This window comes from Mirounga angustirostris, unplaced genomic scaffold (assembly GCF_029215605.1).
Source record: "Mirounga angustirostris isolate CCGP_5_RB_7025 unplaced genomic scaffold, mMirAng1.0.hap1 SCAF_2, whole genome shotgun sequence".
Taxonomy (NCBI): Eukaryota; Metazoa; Chordata; class Mammalia; order Carnivora; family Phocidae; genus Mirounga; species Mirounga angustirostris.
Genome location: NW_026991710.1, coordinates 80,598,154 through 80,622,741, shown reverse-complemented (window position 1 = coordinate 80,622,741; position 24,588 = coordinate 80,598,154). Strand labels below are relative to the sequence as shown.

Sequence of the window (24,588 nt, the reverse complement as noted above, 5' to 3'; positions counted from 1 at the left end):
AGATTTTCTTTCTCCCTCAGCTCCCTACCCCTCTTCTCAAATAGATAAATCTTGAAAAAATAAACAAACTATTGGTGCTACACCAAAATAAAAAGCTTTCGCACAGCATAAGACACCATCAACAAAACAGAAAAGTAGCCTAATGAATGGGAGAAGATATTTGCAAATAATATATCCAATAAGGGGTTGATATCCAAAATACATAAAGAATTTATACACCTCAACACCAAACCCCCCCCCACACACAATTAAAATTGGGCAGAAGACATGAATAGATAATTTTTCCAAAGAAGACATACAAATAGCCAACAAACACATGGAAAGATGCTCAACATCACTAATAATCAGGGAAATGCAAATCAAAACCACAATGAAATATCACCTCACACCTGTCAGAATGGCTAAAATCAAAAAGACTAACACGTGTTGGTGAGGAAATAGAGAAAAGGGAACCCTTATGGACTGTTGGTAGGAATACAAACTGGCACAGCCTCTGTGAAAAACAGTGTGCAGGTTCCTCAAAAAATTATAATTAGAATTACCACACAATAGAGTAATTCCACTATTAGGTATTTACCCAAAGAAACAAAAACACTAATTCAAAAAGATATATACCTCCCTACATTTATTGCAGCATGCAGCCAAGATATGGAAGCAATCCAAGTGTCCACTGATAGATGAATGGATGAGAGGGTATGGTATACAGACACAATGGAATGCTACATAGCAATAAAAAAAGAATGAGATCATGCCATACGCCACAACATGGATAGACCTAGAGGGTATTATGGTAGGTGAAATAAATCAGACAGAGAAAGAAAAAAACCCTATGATTTCACTTATATGTGGAACCTAAAAAAACAAAACAAATGAATGAATAATCAAAGAGAATAATCAAACAAACTCTTAAATACAGAGAACAAACTGGTGGCTACCAGAGGGGAGGTACATGGCGGGCTGTGTGTGTGTGTGTGTGTGTGTGAAATAGATAATGAGAATTAAGAAGTATAAACTTCCAGTTATAAAATAAGTAAATCACAGAGATGAAAGAAGTACAGCCTGGGGAATGTAATCAATAATACTGTAATGCTGTATGTTGACAGATGGTAACTATACTTATCATGATGAGCACTGGTACAGTCCTGTCCAGTCAGTATGTTTACTGGACACCTGAAACTAATACAACATTGTATGTCAATTACACTTCAGTAATATTAATGATGATAATAGTAATAATAAAAGATTCCTATTTATACTTCAACTGTTTTAGTCTTTCCAACTTCATTTTGGTCTTTAGTCCAATGAAGTAATGATGGTATTTTAAATTTCCTCGGGTGTGTTATATTTTCACATTTTTTATACCTCCCAAACATCAAATCAAGATGGTATTTCCAAAATAAAAGCACTGGGTTTCATTTTAGAAAACATATTGATAATACTCATTACAAAACTATGAGTTAAGAACTGAATTAATGAATTTAGCTCTTTCCTGGTATAACTTTGGCATCTGACTAAACTACAACCAATGTGTATTGTGAAGGAAATAATCTTTTTACACTTTTATTACAGCATTTAATTCCTGATATTATTTTTAAATGTCAGGCACACAGATGGTAAGAACAGATTATACTGTGCAATTTCTGTGGACCACACACACCTGTAACCAGAAGGGGCTAAGAAACGGATTGGTGAGGGAAGTTAAGAAATTACAATGAAGCAAAATAGGTCAGGGAGGGGCTGAGACTAGAGAAATTTACCAAAGGGACAGTGAAAACAGCCCTAGGACAATGAAAGAAGCAGAGAGAGAGAGAGAGAGAGAGGGACAGAGGGAGGAGAGTGGGGGAGGGGAGAGGGAAGCAAAATGAGAAAGTTCTACAATTCTGGATACTGCTATAAAACTGTGTTTAGAGACTTACTTTCTTGTCTCCAAATCAGATGTCAAAAACATCAATATTCTTCATTCTAAGTAATCTTTATCAAAGATTAGGTTTCACTGACTCAGAAAAATCCCAGAACATAAACTCTGCAGTGAAGTAACCTACTTTTGCAATACTAAATCCCAGCCTAAAAAGAAAAATGTGAGGTAGCTTGAAGAACGTTAACTCATGCTTTGTCAAACATCTAAAGACGAGTGACTGGATATTTTCCGATGTAATGAGTAACATTTCACAACTGGATTTTAAGATATAATACTTCTCTGACTTTATTGTGATCTGCTTAAAACAGGTTCTTTACTAATGTCAAGTCAAACATACCTGGATATTATTCTGAGAAAATTCAAATTCCTCTTTGGATTTGAAACTTTCCACTCCAGAGGTAGGATTTAACCTCACTGAGCTACACTGAAGTATATGCATTATAATTTGATGATTATCTGACCAGGCTCCTTGGAAAGTTATTTGCTTATACCTGGAAATACCACATTATGTCTCACCAACCAGGTACCAATTAATGAAAATAGGTATATGATCAAAACACTTTCCGCTCAGCTTCTGGCCTTTCTCTGCTAATATATTCACTGCCCTTGCAATTGGTTCCACATGATCAGAACTTCATTCTTATCCAGGAGTATGACAAAATACCTTACACTCGTCCAGCCCTCTGAAGTACAAAAGGTATTTTGTGCTACTATAAATCATCTCGATGCTTAGAGCAGCCCTGGGGAGGTGGCAGGTTCAAGACTGTCATTTCCACTTTACAGAAAAGGCAGCAAAGGATCACGTTATAAAGCAGCCTGTGGGCTGGATTTCGTGACTCGCTCCTAAGTCACTGCAATCTGGCAGAAGTAATGGGAGGTCACTCCCAAGATCAGATTATAAAAAAGACTGGAAGGATCCAGAAAGGAGGTATCCTTCAGTGAGGCCCCAGGACACACCAGCCCCACTACCATCGCCCCCTTGCTGCATCCCCTAGTCCCAACAGAGAACTGGCTGAGAAGAAAGGTGAAGAGAACACGTGAGCATCTGGGTGAGAAGTCCTAATCATGACACCGGGTCTTCATCACTGCCACAAGCCTGCCACAGGGACCAGTGACAGTGAGGGCACAAATCTGCCAGCACTAAATGTGTCTGGGCTGTGCTTTCACAAGACAACCTGAGCACACGACCTGAAGAGGCAGAACAGCTCCTGAGGTTAGAGTCTGACAAACTCTGTCACTACATAACTAGCTCAGTGACTTTAGTCCAGTTACTTCTTCAAGGATAAGGCTGCTCTTCTATATAATGGGGACAGCACCAACACCTCCCAAGTTGTGGAGAATTAAATCATATACTGATGTCTGCCTCAAAGTGAGTGGCTCTACATCTTCTTTCCCCTCCCAGGCCCCTGCCAAGCAAGCTACACAGGATAGAGGCTCGGGACTGTTAACAATGCCCCCTTTGACAGCGTCTTTTATGGAAAGGGACTGGGATTCAAGTCCTTGAGCATCTACTGACAGCAGAATTACCAGGTAGAAAGTATTGCTTTCTTGCCAACCCATATGGTTCTCAGTTCTCTGTATGATACTGAATCGAGTTTGAGGTGGAACAGGAAGTGGAAATGAACCAAAAAGAAAATAAACAGAGCAGACTACTAATCTGATCGTAAGTAGCCAAAAGTAAATAATTCAATTAAAGAACAGGACAGCATCCCTTTTTCTCACCTTCACAAATCATTGGCTCAATTGTAAATACATGGCCCGCCTTCATCACTCCAACTGCTTTATTTTCTGAAATTAAAGAAAATCAAATTCTCAAAACACAGCAAAAAATCAAGAGTGTACTGTTGAACAGCTCACTGGTAAGAGTACACATTGTTCACGAATATGAGAGTATTTTTCAGGACCATCATGAAAAACAAAACTATGAATTCAAGTATCCAGACCCGCCATCCTCCAAAAAAGCCCAAAAGGTAAAAAGAGGGATGGACCTTTGGAGACAATCTCAGGCAAAAATGGAGAACCAGGTTAAAGTTCAAATTAAAACACAGGAACGGATGTGAACATCAGTACACGAGTGAGGGCATTTGCTCTGCCTGACCACCAGATGGCAAAGAGACCGGCTCTCAGGCTGCTATTCACGATGGTGACTTCGGTAAAGAAGGACACGTGTCCAGAGGTTGCATCTACTAAACACCATTCTTCCTGGGTATGGTCTCACCTCACCCACACGTTTCTACCTGCACATCTTTCCTTGTGAACAGCTATCGTGCTGCTCTCCACTATCTTCAGTATTGCCAAAATACACTCCCTGCAGATTCTAAAATCTGAAGTTTGTAAATGGTCATAAAATCTGAAAGGCGAAACACAATTTTGACTTTCTATTGCTAATCCCATGAACTTTCTTTCCCAATGACCGGCAACTTACTACATATAAAGACTTGGTCATATTCCCTGGGGATATATATATTTCTTAATGTCAAGAGTGTCAGTGTGGTGTCACAGAAAGAAAAAGGATAAAGGAGGCGCCTGGGTGGCTCAGTCGTTAGGCGTCTGCCTTCGGCTCAGGTCATGATCCCAGGGTCCTGGGATCGAGTCCCTCATCGGGCTCCTTGCTCGGTGGGGAGCCTGCTTCTCCCTCTGCTTCTCTCTCTCTGTCTCTCATGAATAAATAAACAAAATCTTTAAAAAAAAAAAAAAAAAAAAAAGGCTAAAGGACTGTGAAGCCGAGCTGTCCCAGTACCGCAGCACTGGACGCACCGAGCCACTGAGCCCTCCTCGCAAAGAGCCAGTCAGAGCCGTATCGGCTCCGAGTGTAAAAAAGGAGTCAAACTCAAAGACAAAGTATGTAATACAGCTTGATCATTTTTACATTGACTAAATGTTGAAATGCTGCCGTTGTGAATGCAATGCATTAAATAAAATACACCATTAAAATTAGTTCACCTCTTTCTTTTTACTTTTTTAATATGACCACAAGAAATTTTTAAATTACATATGTGCCTCATAATACATTACGAGCGGACAGTGCTGATACAAAATACTCATTATTCTAGGAAAGTTACAACTCCCACTCAACCTGACTCATGGTTTCAGTTTGTCAACATACCTCACTCAGCAAATATACCTTATCTGATCGACTACACGACTGCAGATACCATGCTAAGTTACTTTTTAAAAAATCTGTACTTTCTCTATCATCTACCTCAAAGAATTATTGTAAAATACATTCTAAATATAGGGTATTATCATCACTTCCCAACCATATTGACTGAAATAAAAGGCAATCACTCTAAGCTAACAAGGACGTCTCTTACATAGAAGGGGTGGAGGGAAGTTACACAGTTTCCTAGTTCCACCTTTAGTGAGTTAGGAATATGGGTTGACAAGCCAAAGCTGGTATCATTTACATTTCAAAAGGTCTCTGTACATAGACTTGGCAGTTTCCTTTCACACTTCCCTAAAGTGATCACAACGTATTTTAATTTACATAAACCCAATTTACACTGGACTTTTCATAAATGTCTCAAATTTATGAAACAAGTATATACCTGGTCCTCGCTTCCTTTTCCAGAAATAATTTTTTATTCCTAATGAAATGGTTTTATGTTTTATGGACACTATCATCATGGACCCATATCCCCTTCTCCCATAAATTCTATCTTCTTCAGTCTCTCTTTCTATAACCCATATCTAAACCTCAGTTGTCAATTCAGTAAGTAAAGGGACTTTTTTCACCCCCTCCCCTGCACACACTCTTTACACACACATACACAAACATACACGTTTATCACTGTAACAGGACTAGCTACTCCCAATCTGTTAATGGAATGCACATCGGGTGGTTACAGGGCCTACCAGGAAGGAACTGAGTTAGTAACTTATTTTCTCTTGCTAATTTTTATTTCAAGCACAATTCACAGCTTAAATAAGAACTTTGTGGTCTGCTAATAAATGTTTGTTGACATAGATCAAATGCTGTGCTCTAAACTACTTCTCCAGCTTCTCCCGCTGAGAGGCTTCTCACTCATTTCCCTTTTCTTCACAATTACTGACACCTAGGATTTTCCAGCTCACACCTCAACTGCAGCAACTGTGCATTGGGCTGGCTAGCCTGACTTCCTCACACCTGCAATCCGTTCTAGACACCACTGCCAAACCTGTCTTATCGAAATAGCAACTTCACCTTGTCATTCTTCTGCTCAAAAATGTTTCTGCAAATCCCTAACAAATGAAGTCAAATATCCTTGGTCCTGTAACTGCCTACTGCTAGTTTTTAACACAAAATACTCAGCCCAAGCTTATCATGTCTCTATTCAGTCTCAACTTGAAGCATTTACTCATGATATCTTCTACCTGGAATGTTCTTCCTCATCTTCTCCACCAAACCAAAATTTCAACCATTCCATATTTCTCCCACTGGACCTGTACCCAACTGCTCCAGTCCTCACTAGGCAGCACAAAGTACAGAAATAAAGACTGCCTTTAGAAAGACAGAACCCAGGTACCAATCCTAGCCCTAGAATTTATTTACTAGTCTGTGTGAACCTGAGTAAATAAAGTACTTCCCTAAGCACAGAATCTATCTATCTATCTATCTATCTATCTATCTATCTATCTATCTATCTATCTATCTTTTTTTCTCTTTCTTTCTTCACAATCTGCTCTTTAAAATAGGGCTAAAGGAGCACCTGGGTGGCTCTTAAACATCTGACTCTTGATCTCAACTCAGGTCTTGATCTCAGGGTGGTGAGTTCAAGCTCGCAGTAGGCTCCACAGCCAGTGCAACTTAATAAATAAATAAACAAACAAATAAATAAGGCTAAGAAATTATTCAGAGTGGTGAGATCAAATGAAATAATGTATATCAACATCATCATGATCATCCTAAAAGTTAACATTAAGTGCTCTCCATGTGTTCTCTCTCTCACTCCTAGTAACACTTCTCGGAGAGGTGCCATTCCCTACTATTGTTCAAGATGGGAAAACTGAAGCACAAGAAGCTATGTGTAAGTGTCTACATAGCAATAACTCATACATACATGTTAAATTTCTTCTTAGGTCACTCAGTGTGGACAGCTTTCCTTTTTAGCACTAAATAGCAGACTTATTCCTGCACGACCTAGCTCTCCAACAGAAAAGGTGTCTGGAAAACATTAATTGTCCCACACTTCCTTCGTTATTCTATCAAACACCACTCAACTTAAGGAAAGGTACTCTATTCCCCTGTATTTATACCAACAAATAGTACAGTATCTGACATACACTACAAAATCAAACCAAACCAAACCAATTTCACTTAAGGAATCAGAATAGTGATAGCTAGACCCATGGCAGAGGCTATTAGCGGTTCACCAAAACTAGTTTACTTTTCTTCTGAGTACTCAGCTAGATTGTATTTCCCAACCTCCTCCGCAGTTAGTGTAGCCATGTGACTGCACTCCTGCCAATGAAAAGTAAATGTAAGTGATTTATGCCAATTCCAGGCTGGTTCCTTAAAACCTCCCAAACATACCCCTTCATGCTTCTTCCCATCCTCACCAGTATCTACAGGTTAGAAGAGTAACCCAAAGTGACCTTGAAAGGTATAGGTTGAAGATGACAGGACCTGGGTCGCAGAATAACTGCCCTACCACCACCCCCAACAGTCACCAAACACACGTTCTGGACTGTTATGTGAGCAAAATATGAATGTGTGTTGTGTATGAGCAAATATACATTTTGACGGTCCATTTACAAGAGCTTATAGATTAGTAAGTACAAAATAGTAGGTCCTGTTAAATGTTTGAATAAATATGAGTTGACTAAATGGCTAGCAAAACCCAAATCTTTGGATAGTACTTACTGGCATAATGGGGTACGTTGGGGGCTGTATGAAAAAGCTTGTGGATTCCATGCCCACAATAGCTTCGAACAACTGAAAACCCATTTGCTTGGGCATGCTTCTGAATAATGTTTCCCAATTCTCTGTATCGAACACCAGGTTTCACTGAAAGGAAGAAAGAAGAGTCATGACAGAGAGTAATAATAACTAACATTTACTGAGCAATTACTATCGAAGTGCCAGGAACCTTTCTAAATGCTTTACATGCCTCCATTATATGCTGCCATGTAAAGAGATATGTACAAAACTTTCAGATGAGGAAACCAAGGGACAGAGATGCTGTACCGCCAGTAAATGGCCAAGTTGAGATTCAAACCAGTAGCACCTGTATTCTGTCCTTCGGTGTAGAAAAGGACACATGTGCAGTACGAAGGGGTTGGGGAGACGCACCTTTTGTTTTCTGAACAAACAAAAGAATGGAAAACATGCATCTCTTCCTCTCCTTCTCTAATGTCAAGTGTGCTACTCTTTTTTTTGGGAAAGACAGAGTGAGCATGCACCGGGCCGGGGGGAGGCGGGGGAGGAGGACAAAGGGAGACAGAGAATCTTAAAGCAGGCTCCACACCCAGTGCAGAGCCCGATGCGGCGCTCGATCCCATTTACCCTGAGATCATGACCTGAGCTGAAATCAAGAGCTGGATGCTTAACGGACTGAGCCACCCAGGGGCCCCAAGGGTGCTAGTGTTTTAAAGTGAGCAGAAGAGGTAAGGAGAGGAGAGAGCACCGGGAGAAAAAGGAATGTCCAGAAAGTAACTTGACTTGTCCTCGGTTTCAGTCTGATCAACTTCTCAAAGAATTACTTCCCCTGGGCTTCTTTATCCCCATAAAAGTGTTCCTAAAATTATTCAGAGTTGCCTCTGAACACAGTCCTGGAGATAGGGTATAGAAAGATACTTCTTGAGCGCCTGGGTGACTCAGTCTGTTAAGCTTCTGCCTCTGGCTCAGGTCATGGTCTCAGGGTTCTGGGATCGAGCCCCACATTGGGTTCCCTGCTCAGAGGCGAGTCTGCTTCTCCCTCTGCCTCTGCCCCATCCCCTTACTTGTGTGCACGGTCTCTAATAAATTTAATTTAAAAAAAAAAAGATACTTCTTACTATATATTCCTGCCCTGCTTAATTTTTATGACTTTTACCACTGTTTCAATAAAAACTAAAACAAATGAAGTGGTTCTCATTGTTGGTTGGTATGGCTTTCCTCACACTGAGACCCCAGGAGCTGGGCCCTGCCAGACTCCTGGGGAACCTAGCCATGGTTCTGGGGGTCCTCAGACTCCCTACAGTCTCCTACTCTGCCTACCTGATTTCCAACCTGAGGTTCAGGTACAACATATCTCCTCCAGCCAAGCAAATCTCTGGGGAAATAGCTCCAGGAATCATTTCAATTAATATATACTTGCTCTTAACTACATGTTCCAGCTTGACTTTTTTGGGGGGTGGGATGTTAATAATTTTGAGGAACCGTGCTGACTTTCATAATGATTTGCTTGCATTCCCATCTCAGACTTCCCATCAGCCCCAGTCGTGGGGGAGGAAAGCAAAATTTTAACCCAGTTTGCACAATATACAACAAAGAAAATCCCTATTCAAAAATAATGAGAGAGTAGAAAGGAGGAGATTCCTCCCTAATTCTCATATCCGAGGCAGTTCTCATAGCAAGGATGCACCTCATTAAAATCTGGAGACGTTTCTGGTTGTCATAAGTAGGAGTGCAACCGGCATCTAGCGGGTAACGACCAGGAACGTAGATAAGCATCCTACAATGCACAGGACAGGCTCCACAACAAAGAATTCCCAGACTCAAAATGCCAATAATGTAGATGCTGAGAAGCCCTATTCTAGAAGGAGAATTTCAACAAGAGTGAAGCTCTCTACTGTGTTGCACCACACTGAGTCGCCAAGTTAATAGAAAATAAGGGGCAAGAATGATATACACAAAGGTATTAATAGCACTTTCCAGAGATTAAGCAACTTTTGTTCCTTCCTGGCTACTGCTACGAAGACTGGTTTCTGATCGTTTCTTGGCAAGTTTTATTCCTGTGTCTTTGTACAACAACACTTTTGCTATCTGGTTATTTCAATCAACTCACAGAAAAGCAAAAAGGACATAAACATTGAAGACATTATCTGGCAGAAACCCTAGAAGTTATTTTAAACTATGACTTCCCCAAATGAGAAATTAAACACTAAAGAATATTAGTTTTTAAGTAATCCACAATGAGTAAGTAAAAAGAACTCTCTCATACACTGATACATGAGAATATCACGTTTTCATTTTTCATTCCTCCAACTTTATTAGTAAAAATTTCATCATCTCCCATGCATGTTAAAATAGATTCAAGACAATAAAAATAACAGATCTATGTCATTAGAGATAACTATGTGTTTGCCAAAGAACCTGGTCATGTCCAGTACTTTGTTGATGATGTATCAGGTTTATTGTGCAGGAAGAGGGCAGCGGGTACAAATAATACTAAACAATAGAGCTAAAATGTTGTGGGTTTCAACTGAAAATGTTGTTTGCACTCAAACTCTCCTTTTAGTAACAGTCTGCTAGCATTCGCAACAAACCATTCCTTCTCTCTCCTCCTAAGACAGTATCAACAAAAAAAATATCTGTATGAGCTGTTTGTAGGGACAAAGACAGCCTGAGTAAACTCCAACAGAAATATATCTCTACTCAAAGGTATTATTCACACACACACAAAAAAAGGTTGTTATTCACTACAATAAGCAAGACATTTGGAAAACACCAAATTCCAGTAGGGGAATAATTGTAGAAATTTTTATACTGTGGAATATAATATAGAGCCATTAAAAGAAGGGAGTAGATCTATACATGCAGATACATATGCTCATCTGGAAAAATCATAAAGATTCTACTGAGAAAGTATTAAATTACATAATACTACCAATACTATAACGCCATTTAACCTAAGTAAACACATACATATAGGTATATGTGGTGTGTCTGTCTGTCTGTTAATACACAGGGGAGAAAAAAACTAACTGTTAAAAGTAGAAAAAGCCTATGGGGCGCCTGGGTGGCTCAGTCGTTAAGCGTCTGCCTTCGGCTCAGGTCATGATCCCAGGGTCCTGGGATCGAGCCCCGCATCGGGCTCCCTGCTCGGCGGGAAGCCTGCTTCTCCCTCTCCCACTCCCCCTGCTTGTGTTCCCTCTCTCGCTGTGTCTCTGTCAAATAAATAAATAATAATAAAATCTTTAAAAAAAATAAAAAAATAAAAGTAGAAAAAGCCTAAATGTTAAAAGTAGAAAAAGAAAAAAGATATAAAAAGGAAAGAGCTAAGTATAAAGGAAGATCATTCATTTTTCTTACAATCTGGCATCTTGTTTTTTTATAATGAGAACATAATACTTATGAAAGAATTAACAAGTAGAAAAAAAGCTGTACTCAAGAACTATACATTCCTATACATTTATCATATGCTATACATATAATACACATTCCTCCTCATTTATCAGCCAAAGAAAAGGCAGATCGATCACAGAAGAGGTAAAGGATGATAAGCAATCATCTGGTCCACCTCATCAAGGGATGCCCAAATCACCCGTCAATCCATTCCTGCTACAATCCCAAGCTAAGTCAGGTTAGGGGAGAGGCAGAGCCGGTGGGACAAGGAATGTAATCAAGAGCCGGGTGAGGCCCCCGAACGCACAGCCGCCGTGGCGGGTGCGCAGCACCCACACTGACCTGCATCGATGGCTTGCATCAGGCACTCGTACGTGGTCTGCACCAGTTTCCGCGCTCCCTCATCCACCTCTCCAACAAAAAACGTCTCATTCAAGTCCCCGTGATAACCATTGCGATAAAGAGTGATGTCCACTGCAAAACAATGTACAAGTGTAAAGACCACATCTGTTTTTATTTCAAAATAGAAGTCACTTCTCCCACATGACGGTGTCAAGCAGTTTCATGAGCAAGACAATTTCTGCATTCTCAAAGTAGACACGAAGGGGTATCGAGTGACTTCCTGGAAGACACTCCTTGCCTGTAATGCAACTAAAGGCACTGTGGAGAAGAGCGCGTGGTCGAGCAGCCCAAGCCAGATGGTGGGCTTTTATCCGTACAGCAGTAATCAGATCACGTGTGGCAGAAGACATGTACTGAGGACACATTCATGCAGGATCAATAAGCCACATTAATAGCATTAAACAGATGACCACGCTACATTGTGACATTAAACAGAAAACACTGCTTTCACTTACCATCTTCGACGAGTTTTCTTCCTCCTCCTAGCACATCCGTAAATAGAAAAACTTACACTATTCTACACTTGTTTCTCAAAAACTCATCTGCCTTCCCCTTATTTGTGAATATTCATCCCTCCCGTTGTCCCCATATTTAAGAGGACAGACTACTACTATACAATACACTGAATGTATACATTAAATTAGGATTTTTAAACCATGAATTTTCAACCAACCTACAATATCACAACATAGTGTGTTGACTAGCATGACACATACATTCCTGAAAAACCACACGCATTATGCATGTAATAAAAATAACAGGGTTTGTATGAAAAACAGGGTTGGGCAGACCACTCAACACCTATGGCACTTCATAAACAGACACCCTGACTGTTCTACCCGGAACAAGAAGTGCCCGTTGTGTCCACTATCCCTCCCAGCCAGCATTGCGGGCAGTGCACTCCCGGCAGCCTTTACCACTTGGGCTCATGCTTCCCCATCTGATATGTAAGCCTTTGAAGGTATCTGATGACTAAAGAGACGAGTTCATCAATATTAAAAATACCATCCAGGGATGCCTTCTTTGTCGATATTTCTTTTAATCAGAGGGAAATCTTGGCAGCTCCTTCCTCTGCACTTGCAAGACAGCTTAACACAGTGGTCCTTAAAGCCACTTTCTGAACTTCTTATATCAAGGAAGGCACTTCTGTAGGATTTTAGCTTTTTTCTTAGGGTCTTCACATATTCAGATATTACTAAATACTTCAGATATTATAAAAACTTCTCCTCAGATATTACTAAAAACTTCTCCTCATCTGTAAGAAAGCCTGCCCTGAGCTCTTCAAAATCATCAGTGGACGAAAAGGAAAAGGGGGGGAAAATCCCACTTGAATTAACATTACTTCCACATTTCACTGACATCTTGTACCTATTTATCAATCACATATGATAATTGGCATTAAAGAAATTCATGCTGTACCAAACACATACTAGAAGTATCTTAAAAGTAGTATCTTAAAATCATAAAAAATGTTTCCATAGATTTAAGATTTCTTTTAAATTTTAAATACAAAAAAAGGATAAGTTAAAGATAGGAACCAAGTGAACAAAATGCAAGTCACTATCAGATGCCCAAAACCTTGTTGTTGCTTCACTGATGGGGACAAAAGTCACTTATTTCTTACCATTAACAATATCACCTTCTTGCAAGGGCCGTCTGTCTGGAATCCCATGGCAGATCACTTCATTCACTGAAGTACAACAAGACTTTGGGAAATTATAATAATTCAGGGGAGAAGGATAACAATTTCTTGCAATACATGCCTATAATAAAATACAGAGAAAATAATTTGGAATGTGCAAAAGAAAAAATCAGTATGCAATTAACCACATTTTTAAATTGTATTTATTTATTTAGAGAGAGAGAAGAGAGAGTGTGCTGAGTGGGGGAAGGAGCAGAGGGAGAAGAAGAGAATCTCAAGCAGACTCCACAAGCACAGGGCCCAACACAGGGCTCGATCTCCCGACCCTGAGATCATGACCTGAGCTGAAATCAAGAGTCAGACGCTCAACGGACTGAGTCATCCAGGCACCCCAATTAATCAGATTTTAAAATTTGAAAAATGTGAAAATATTTGCTGCATAGACGCTAATGAACTTAATATTTTATTTTAGAAATAGTAGTAAATATTATCTTAATATACACCAGACTGTATGCAAACCAGTTTACTAATAATTGCAAAAGAAAAGTAAATTCACATTACAAATATTAACAAATACACACAAATGTTATGTATATGAAGATTCTAGTTTAGAATTAACTACTTTTTATTAAAAATATATTATTTAAAATGAAAAGATAATATTTAAAGTAAACATTCATGTACTTTTAATGTAACTATATCTTATATAAGAAGCCTATATCCCTATGACCAAAAAAGGAATACCAACATAATTAAGAGATGATAAAGTACTTCCAGATACATTTTAATCACTACATTCATATGGAACAACAAAGGAACCTCTAAGAAAATGGTCTGGTTCTCCTTAAGTCTTATTTTACTTGGATGTTTTTACATAGTGGGAGTCATAGCATACATGATTTCTCTTTCCATACTGCCACACAGTCTGCAGACTAATAATTTTTAAATAGTTGCATATTAATATGATTTGTGAAATACACCATAATTTTACTGGCAATTCCACTACTATTGGAAATTTAAATTAAGTTTCCTCAATTACAAAAAATGTTAGAACCAATAACTACATGCCTGTCACTTTTCCCTTATTTAATGATATACTTCTATACTTCTCACAGCCAGTATAAATAGTAGTTTACACAGCAAACTGTCTTAACTTTTAAAAATGCCAACTCCATCACTCACAAGTTGTGTCTAACATTGGACAAGTTAATTAACCCCTGCCTCAGTTTCCTTTCCTGTACAAGGCAGACAAAAGTGGTATCTATTTCATGGAGCTGTTGCAGAGATTAAATGAGTTAGTAAAAGCAGCATGTAAAAGTGCACCTGGGAGCACCTGGGTGGCTCAGTTGGTTGGGCGTCTGCCTTCAGCTCAGGTCATGATCTCAGGATCCTGGGATCACGCCCCGCATCGGGCTCCCTGCTCAGTGAAGAGTCTGCTTCTCCCTCTCCCTCTGCCCCCTGGCTTCTGCGCACGCTCTCTATTAAAAAAAAAAAACTATAAAAAAAAAAAGAGCACCTTGGCTATACAGCAAGTGCACAAAATGCTATTACTGCATATATTTTATAATATATGGAACAATCCCCCCAAATCAGATTTTATAAATATTTTTATATTTTATATTTTATATATATTTTATATATAAGTGGGGCGCCTGGGTGGCTCAGTCGGTTAAACAACTGACTCTTGATTTCAACTCACGTCGTGATCTCAGCATCTCAGTGAGATCGAGCCCCACTGCTGGGCTCCGTGCTGGGCGAGGAGCTGCTTGGGATTCTCCCTCTCCCTCTGCATCAGTCCCTCCCCCATTCACATACACGGGCATGTACTTTCTCTCTCTCAATAAACAAATAATTTTATGAACATTTTTATGGCTCAAGACACATTGTCAATTCCCTTTCAAAAAGGTTGTCCCAATTTATAGTAGCACCACCATGTAAAGGAGTTCCAGCTTCATCTTCTCCATAAAGGCAGTGGAAATAAACATCTTTAAAATACTGAACTAATTCAGTAGGTCTTCATGATTTGCATTTGTTTGATTACCATAGCAGGTTTAATTAGTTTTCCATGTGACATATTAACTAATTATTGCTCTTCTCTTGTGAATAATCTATTCATATGTGTGCATTCATTACTACTCATGTGCTAAGGTCTCTCCATGATGCATAGGCAATCTTTATAAACAATATCCCTATATTGGGCGCCTGGGTGGCTCAGTCTTTGAGCGTCTGCCTTCAGCTCAGGTCATAGTCCCAGGGTCCTGGGATCGAGCCCCACATCGGGCTCCCTGCTCGGCGGGAAGCCTGCTTCTCCCTCTCCCACTCCCCCTGCTTCTCACTCTGTCAAATAAATAAAATAAAATCTTTAAAAAAAAAAAAAATCCCTATATCATATTTACTACAAACATTTACCTAGTTACTGCTTTGTTATTGTAGATATAAAAGGGAACATTTTTCTACTAATATAGCTTCAGAAGTTGTATTCTTCTTTATTTTAAAATATTTAATGTATGTAGTGGCATGATTTATTTAAAGCACTAGTATTAAAAAATAAAGTACTACATATTTATAAAATTACCATTTTATAAAAACTAAACTAAAACATTATAAAATGTGAGGTTTCAGAAACAAGATATATCAAGCCACCTCAGACCTCAGTATCACAGATACTTAAAAATGGGAATAAAGACTTGAATATTTTCTGTATTGAAATAAAGTAAAAATCTGCTTTCAAATTAGCTATGCTAATTTAGACATTATTTTAGACATTCAGAACTTAAGTTTACTTAATTTTTAGAAGCCTGGAACATCTAATAATGTGAAAAACATTTTCAAAAGTAAAGTTCTTACTAAGTGTACAGCATGATCTATTTCTTCAGTAGTTACACCCGGTTTAATCATGCCAGCAGCAATGTCCAACACTTCTCTAGCAAGCTGTAAAAGAGAAACATTTAATACATTCAAGAAGAAATGGAACAGAAACAGAAATCTATAACCTTTGTACTATCTTAGATTTTGTGAGAGATTTGTTTTACAAATCTCTAATTATTATAGAGATTTTAATCTAAATATTATATGATATTATTATATTTGTGAATTTTCATTTTAAAACTATTTGCATTTCTAATATCCATCAATAAATAGATGTGTGTATAAATATATAAATAAAATTGGGCTAACTAGCTTAATAAGTAAGCATGACTGATTTCTATGTGAAAATGCATATCCTAGGAATCTGAACAATAATCAGTTGATGGAAGTTAAGTCTTCTCACATTTTTATACTTCTTAGTTACAGGAGTCTCCCATTATCTGTAGGGAATCTGTTCCAAGACCCTCTGGATGCCTGAAACCAGACAGTACTAAAACCAACATACACTCTGTTTTTCCTATGTATATAAACCTATGATAAAATTTAATTTATAAATAAAGGACAGTGAGAGATTAACAACAATAACAGAACAATTATTATATAGAGAAAGTATATAACAATATACTCTAATAAAAGTTATATGAATGTGATCTCTCTCTCTCTCAAAATAGCTTACTATACTGTACTCACCCTCCTGGGGAATGATGTGAGATGATAAAATGCCTCCATGATGAGATAAAATGAAGTGAATGAGACAGGCATTGTGATGTAGCATTAGGCTACTAATGACTTTCTGACAATACATCAGAAAAAAGATCACCTGCTTCCAGACCGTGGTTGACCACGGGTAAGTGAAACCATGGAAAGCAAAACCACGGATAAGGGTGGGTTACTGTATTTCATGGCTTTAACAGAGGCTTTAACTTAAAGTTATATATAAAGCCTTAAACTTTGCCCTATGTTATGATGACTTGTGAAAGTAAAATGACAAAATATCATGAATATACCTGGTTCTTTAAAACAACAACAAAAAAATACAACGGGTCAAAAAATTGACTGCCAACTAAACTAGATTACCTGCCATGCTATTTTTCAAATAGGCTATCCAAGCTTCGATGTAGAAAACAACAGTTGCATAAAATTATATGCTAACAATACTTTAATGAAAAGTAAGTATGGCTAGCCAAAGTCTTATAATGTAACATTTGCTACCTTTATAAATCAACAAATCATTGACCTCATGTCTAACTACTTCATGTCCACTTAAATGTAGCTTACTCCATGGGGAAAAAAGTAACTCTTACCCTACATACAAGTCGCATTCCTTCTATATCTTCAGATGAGAGTAATTTAATTTGAGAAGTACCTTTAAGAGCCTGTTCAGATTCAGACATTCCTGAAAATCAGTAAGAAAAGCCAAAATGAATGGAAAGATGTAGTATTTATTAGCCTAATTGTCTTCCTAATGACACAATAATCGTCAAGCCTCATTATTTCACACAATAGTATCTTATCATTTTGGAGGGTCCAGGTCAGATATTTTTAAAAAATATTTTCAATATGAAAAAGAAATTTGCTAAACAAACTGAAGAAAGAATTCTAAAGAACAAACTCCCAGATCTATTAGAAATCAGTCAGTATGGAGTACTTATTACACGACAGGCAATATGCTAATAAGGTCAGTAAATGATTCACACTTAAACAGTACCATACAATTTACAAAATGCTGTAACGATCATCAACTAATGAAGCAATTATACACCAACGACTGATGAATCATTATACTCACTGATTTTTTTAAACAAGAACCTAAGTCGGTGTTTTTCAAACTGTGACCCTTTAGTGGACCGTGACTAACATTTTTTTAAAGTAAATACCTGGAACAGAAAATATTAGACTAAATCATATAGAATAGGACTAAGTGCTGTTGTGGAATGTTTGTTAATTTACACACACACACACACAGATCATGTTATAAAATCCATTTCTCGGTCTAGGTCATAGTCAAAAAAGTTTGAAAAATACCGCCCTAAGAATCTTCACTAATAAAATTAGCTTAATTCAAGTTATTCATACATTTGAAAAGTGTCATAGTCAGTATAATTATTTCAAAATTTGACAAAAAAGAATATAATAAACCATTACCTAAGCTTTTTTATAAATGATATAAAAATCCCAAATAAAGTATTATCAAACAGAATCCAAAAAACATAAAATACAGCATGACTTAAATGAGATTCATATTGGAAAGGCAAGAATAGTTCAATATTAACAAATCTATTAATATAATTCATCAGAGCTGCAGATTAAGAGAGGAAAGATAAATGATCATCTTCAAAGATAATTCTGATAACATGGCCTGCTAGCACCTTAACATGACAAATACAAATCTCAAGTTAAGAACCATCATCATGGAATGTCCACTTGTCAGGAGTATTATTTAACAATGTTCTGACAGTACTAACAACTGTAATTAAACAAGAGAAAGAATAAGATGTATAAAACTAGAAAGAAAAGAACAAAACCCTCATCATTTTAGAGACATGATTATGTGTCCCTAGAACAAGGGAATACCTGATAAATGACTAGAAATAAGAGTGCAGCAAGGTGGCAGAATATCCAATAAATACATCAGAGTCAATTAACTTTCCCATATACAAACCACTGCTAGAAAATATAGAAGATGCTATTCATAAGAGTAACTAAAAAAGCATCCAGGAATAAACTTAACAACAAAAAGAAAACCTAATGAAGAAAAATTGAAAACACCACTAAAAGACATAAAAGGAGACAAAAGAGAAAAACACCCTCTCCTTGGGTAGGAATACTCAATATTGTAAAGGTGTGAATTCTTCCAATATTAGTCTATAAATTTAATGCTATCCCAATAAAAAATGGCAACAGGATATTTTTGGGAACCAGACAGATTCTAAATTTCGCATGGAAAAAGTAATAAAATAAAATAAAATAAATTTCACATGGAAAAACAAACATGCAAGAATGCTAGGAAAATTCTGAAAAAGAGGAAAGGTGGGGCAACAAGGCTTACCAAGTATTAAAACATTATATAGCAATAATAATTAAAACAGTTTGGCAATGGCACATGATTAGACAAATGGGTTAATGAAACAGATTAGAAACCAAAAACAGACCCAGACGTGTGAGAATTTACTATAAGGACATAGATTGCATTTTAAAATCAATTAAAAGACAACTGATTTGTTTAAACACTAGTGATATGATAACCAGATATTCTTATGAGAGAAAAATTAAGTTGCATCCCTATTTAACACCTAATAATAAATGATAAAAGCATCAAAAATCTTATCATACACAAAAAGAGTGAAACCATGAAAACAGTGGAAGAAAAGACGAGAAAATATTTTTTATAATATCTGAACCAAAAAGGTCTTTCTAGGTCATAAAGCCACAGACACCTTAAAAGAAAACACTGATAAATTTTATTACAGGAAAATGTTGAAAGTTTGTCATAAATGTAATGCTGTAAAGACAAAAATGTAAATGTTCAGTCGGGAAAAAATATTTATAGCACATATATCAAGGGATTATTTTTCTTAATATAGAAAGAGCGCTTATAACTCAGTATAGAAAAAACTACAAATCTAACTGGGGGGGAGGCTAAGGATATGAACAGACAGATCAAGAGGGAAAAAAAATAAAAATGACCTTTAACATATAAAAAGATGCTCAACCTTACAATTTAAAAATATAAATTACAGTAACAATTAGCACAAATCATAAAACTTGGCAATATTCTATACGGGGGAAGATATAGGAAAAGAAACCCCCATATGTTTTTAATGAGAGTAACAAATGGCAAAATCTCAGAAATTTGTAGTACCTCTCAAAATAAAAAATGCATGTATCCTTTGATCTACCTATTTACTTTACGCAATTAACCTACAGAAATACTCTCACACGTTCACAAAGAAGTAAATATAAGAAGAGTTACTGCAGTCAAATTATAAGAAGTAAAAACCTGGAAATAAACTAGCCATACATTAGTAGAGGCCTGGTTTAACAAACTGATGCATCCACACAATGCAATACACCTCAGTCATTAAAAAGAAAGCAGAGGGTTTATATAGAATGTTTCCAAGAAATATTAAGAGAATATAACAAGGTGAAAAGGTATATACAGTTTGTTCCTTTTGTGTGGAATTGGGGTGGGGTATTTTTGTGTGTGCACACATAAAATATCTCTAGAAAGTGCCCCAAGAAACTGTTAACAGTGGTTACCTCTTGGGAGTAGGACTTACTTTTCACTGTGTAACATTTTATCCTATTAGAATTTACCTTGTCTATGTATTTTTTTAAAACAAATTAAAACTATACTCAAGAATATTAAGTATAGAGAAATGAAATTATACATCCTTAACAATATTCTGTCATTCAGACTGTCCTGTCCTTCAATTCATCTAAAATTGTAGAGTTTAACAAATTTTGAAATTATATTCATGGGGTGTCTGGGTGGCTCAGTCCATTAAGCGGCCAACTCTTGATTTCGGCTCAGGTCATAATGTCAGGGTCCTGAGACTGAGTCCCGTGATGGGCTCTGTGTTCAGCCGGGGAGTCTGCTTGTGGATTCTCTCTTCCTCTCCCTCTCCCTCTCCCTCTGCCCCTCTCACTGCCCATGCGCACTCTCTCTTTGTATCTCTAAATCAATAAATCTTTAAAAAAAATAAAATCATATTCATAAGAAGTTAATACACCTCCCCACCTCTTAGAGAACAAACCAAAGGTACCTCAGCTTAGTAGATTAAACCACAGAAAAACGCTGATACTCAACATTTTAGACATGCAAAATCAGTAATCTCACATAGTCCAACTGAAGCTATGTATGCAGGCCCTAAGATCAGACTGCTCCACTAACCTGTGCTGCAAATTACCTATCTTCTCTGAGGGTCTCACTATCAGTATCTATAAAATGGAGAAGACCACGGAACCCAACTCAGGGGTGATCAAAATATTAAATGGAGAAAGGAACGCATGTAAAGAACTTAGCACATTGCCTGACACATAGTCATGAAAAAATAAGTACCAGTTATAGAATCATAATCATCCTATTATTTCTATTACTGCTACAGCCCAGAGTCTTTAGTTAGGCGTTCAATCAAGGCCTCCCCACGCTGTTTTTTTCATCTAAATAGATACTACATAATTAAGGTAGGAGGACATGTTAAAATCAAAACAATTTTTAATCTAGAATTTGACAGAACAACACAAAATACATTATGTTAAATGTGGCCGTTAGCAGCTACATAAACAACGTTTTCATAATTGGGTAGATTTCTAAAGGGAGGAAAGAATTTTTGATTCTTACAAATGTTCTACTGTGTCTCGGAAAAAGATGTTTACATTTATTGGAAATCCAGCACTGAAAATTTTCTACAAAAAAAAAAAAAAACCTCCTTTCCTTTGCAGTAGTCACCAAGCACACAAATTGAAAAATGGAGAATCAGCACAGAATTTACCTAAAGGGTGATCAGCATAATCTGGTCTTTGAATATAACTTGGCACTGGCCTTGTTGGCATCTAAAAACATCAAAGAGGTTAGTTAAAACCAATTCAAATCTGAAAGTAACTTTCATTATTAAAATTTACTAACAAAGAAAAAAAATGTAGGGGAAAAACACTAAAGATAAAAGTTCATTCATACCATATAAATGGAAAACAAGTTTTAAATGACATCTTAAATATCGTATCTCTTTCATGAAGACTAAGCTTTCCTTTCCTAGTGGCTAATGCCACTCCCTTTCTGAGGATACTTTCGAAAGAAGGAGAGCGGACAAGTTAGGATTTAAGATGACACAGACAGCAAGGTGCCCATGTTGCTCCAAACAAACCAGCAAATCAAAAACAGTAATAAAATAATGTCTCGAAGTAAATATACATTAATATGCTCCTGGTCATTATCTCTGGAGGTAGAATTAAAGAGACTTTTTCATGTTTTTTATATTTTTCCAAATTTTAAAATTTAAAGATATACTCCTTTGATAAAAAGAAAACCATCAGTAAAGAGTTTTTAAATATTTAAGGATAGCAAACAGATGTCAGCTTAAGTCAATTCCTGTGTTAAGATTCCTGAGGTCCACCTGCCAAGAACATAGGAAGGGCTGGGTGTGGCAGAAAAGCCGTATCTAAATTAAGGTGGAAATATATCCTGCTTAAAAAAACTAGGAAAAAGTAATATACACTATCACTGTGCTGGCCAGAAAATACCTATTCTATCTCATTCTTCTTTAAGATTAGGGCATTTTTAATACTTTCACCTAAAATTCTTTCTGCTTTGCCCATGATTCTCAATTATCCTAAATTCCAAGTAATATATCATAAAAGCTAAAGAGCTAGAATGCAAATTTAATCCTGATTATATATCATTTTTAGGAAACTGAAAATTCTGAAAATTGGTTTGAAAGAATGTAAAATTTTGTGGGCGACTGGGTGGCTCAGTCAGTTAAGTGTCTGACTTTGGCTCGGTTCATGATCTCAGGGTCCTGGGATGGAGCCAGACAGCGACAGCGACAGCGACAGTGGGCTCCCCGCTCAGTGGGGAGTCTGCTTCTCCCTCTCCTCCTGCCCCTCCCCTGGCTTATCCTTTGCCCCTCTCTAATAAATAAAATCTTAAAAAAAAAAAAAAAAAAAAGAATGTAAAATTTGTATTACCTTATTTACTCACCAGTGGATAATGTGGTCTGAGTTTACCAGTATATCGATAGCCTGCCCACGGATCAGTGTTAATATCACCTTCTACAGTCCAGGAAGACACTTCTCGCTTGGCCTTTTCATCTTCTAGGAGGTGGGCAGACAAGAAAAAAAAGAGAAAGAAATACTTCAGTTGTCAAGCTACTGAGCACCAGAATACTTTATCACTTGTTTGGAAACCAAGCCACAGAGCCCAGGCATAAAAATCTAGCAAACTTCCACCCTAACCTAAATCACCAAAGCTTCTACTTTCTTGCTATGTTCACCACCCTATGATTCCTCAAAGATTTAAGTGTCTTGGGAGAAAAGACCCACGCTAAACATATTCTAAGATTTTACACAATATCAAATAGGAATAGCTCACAGAACTCCTTTTCCAAGAAAATGCTAAATGTATTCTCTCTACAATGTCAATTTATAGGAAGCCCATTTTTTGAAATATAAAATCTAAGCCTAGGCAAAACTTCCCAACTGAGAGCAGATGTTATAAATGGATTCTGTGCTCTTACTGAAAGAACGGATTCTAAATAATTCCACAGCAAATGTAAAGTAAAAAACAAAAATTTCCCACTTAGCTGGCAAACAGCTTTCAGACAAGTACTTCAGAATGCTCTGAAAATTTTATAGTCATCCTATGCCTATTTTCAGAAAGGGAGTAACAAAAGGAAGTAGGAAAGTCAAAGGTAAGAGGAGGGAACAATCAATAGAAAATTACCGAAAACTCAGTAGAAAAATTAAGAATCACACACACACTCACTCTTACCAGGTTAGTTATTAATACATAATGTTAATGCATCTAAGAATTCTTTGCACAGGGATAGACCCTCAATGGTGTCTGATGTCAGCCCCCTGACTGCATCTCTTATCCACCAAGTAAAATAAAAGTAACCTAAGACTTTTACACAGCAGGAATTCAAATCCCTCCTACACCAAATCAACCTGTACACCTCCCAATGCACACTGATCTTCTCCTGTTTACTGGTAAGCTATCATAGCTTTTAAAAGTCAGGCTTAAAAAAAAATTAAAAAACAAAAAAATAAAAGTCAGACTTCAAATAAAAATTTCTGAGGTCTGCAAGGGAAATAAAATTCCCCCCCTTTAAACAATCTAAACATCCAAAATGCGGGGGAACAGAAAGCCTCACATAATGTTAAGCTGGAGAGGAATGGTGAAATGAGTGAAGTATAAACTTCCAGTTATAAGATCAGTAAGTCCTAGGCATGTCAAGTGCAGCATGGTGACTAAAGTTAACAAAAACAAAAAGACAATCTACACTACTGACTCCTCATTTTACAGAGGAGGAAGCTGAGGCAGTATGGCTCACAAGAGCAGAGACAAGTAGGAACGCTGGTTCCCAGTACAGTACCCTTTCCACAGAGCCCTTCGCCAACCTGGGATTGAAAGGTGGTTGAAACACAACTGACAAGACTGCAAAAATACAGCCAGTCCAGTCACATTGCTTTGGAAGAGAATGCAATTATAATATTACATACAAAGTAAAGGAAGAGAAAAGAGTAAGACTAGAAAATAAGAATAAGAATAGCAAAGGAAAAGAAACGCTCTATCATGCTCCTGAATTTTAGATCTTTCTCCCCTCTGGAGTTCCAAGAAAGCCACCGTGAACATGAATGTCAATAGGAAAACTGTTCCGCATCCCAGGACAAAACTGGACTCCATTCATTACCCCCAGGGTCAAACATTACAGGAAACAGTTCAAAATGCAGGCCAATGGACGCCTACTTCGGCTATCAAGTACATCAGTGCTTTGTCTGAAATATGAACTT

The 24,588-nt window shown here is 37.4% G+C and overlaps 1 protein-coding gene across 1 annotated transcript in view; it reads right to left on the bottom strand.

The window, feature by feature from the left end:
• The window catches only part of METAP1 (methionyl aminopeptidase 1), a 68,110-nt gene that overhangs the window by 3,072 nt on the left and 40,450 nt on the right, over window positions 1-24,588 (bottom strand). Inside the window, exons 3-10 of the mRNA XM_045880709.3 lie at window positions 22,778-22,890; window positions 21,573-21,633; window positions 17,382-17,473; window positions 16,057-16,140; window positions 13,192-13,330; window positions 11,508-11,639; window positions 7,761-7,904; window positions 3,641-3,706 (exon numbers count right to left, since the gene is read on the bottom strand). Coding sequence (XP_045736665.1) covers window positions 3,641-3,706; window positions 7,761-7,904; window positions 11,508-11,639; window positions 13,192-13,330; window positions 16,057-16,140; window positions 17,382-17,473; window positions 21,573-21,633; window positions 22,778-22,890 — 831 coding nt within the window. The remainder of the gene's footprint in view (window positions 1-3,640; window positions 3,707-7,760; window positions 7,905-11,507; window positions 11,640-13,191; window positions 13,331-16,056; window positions 16,141-17,381; window positions 17,474-21,572; window positions 21,634-22,777; window positions 22,891-24,588) is intronic.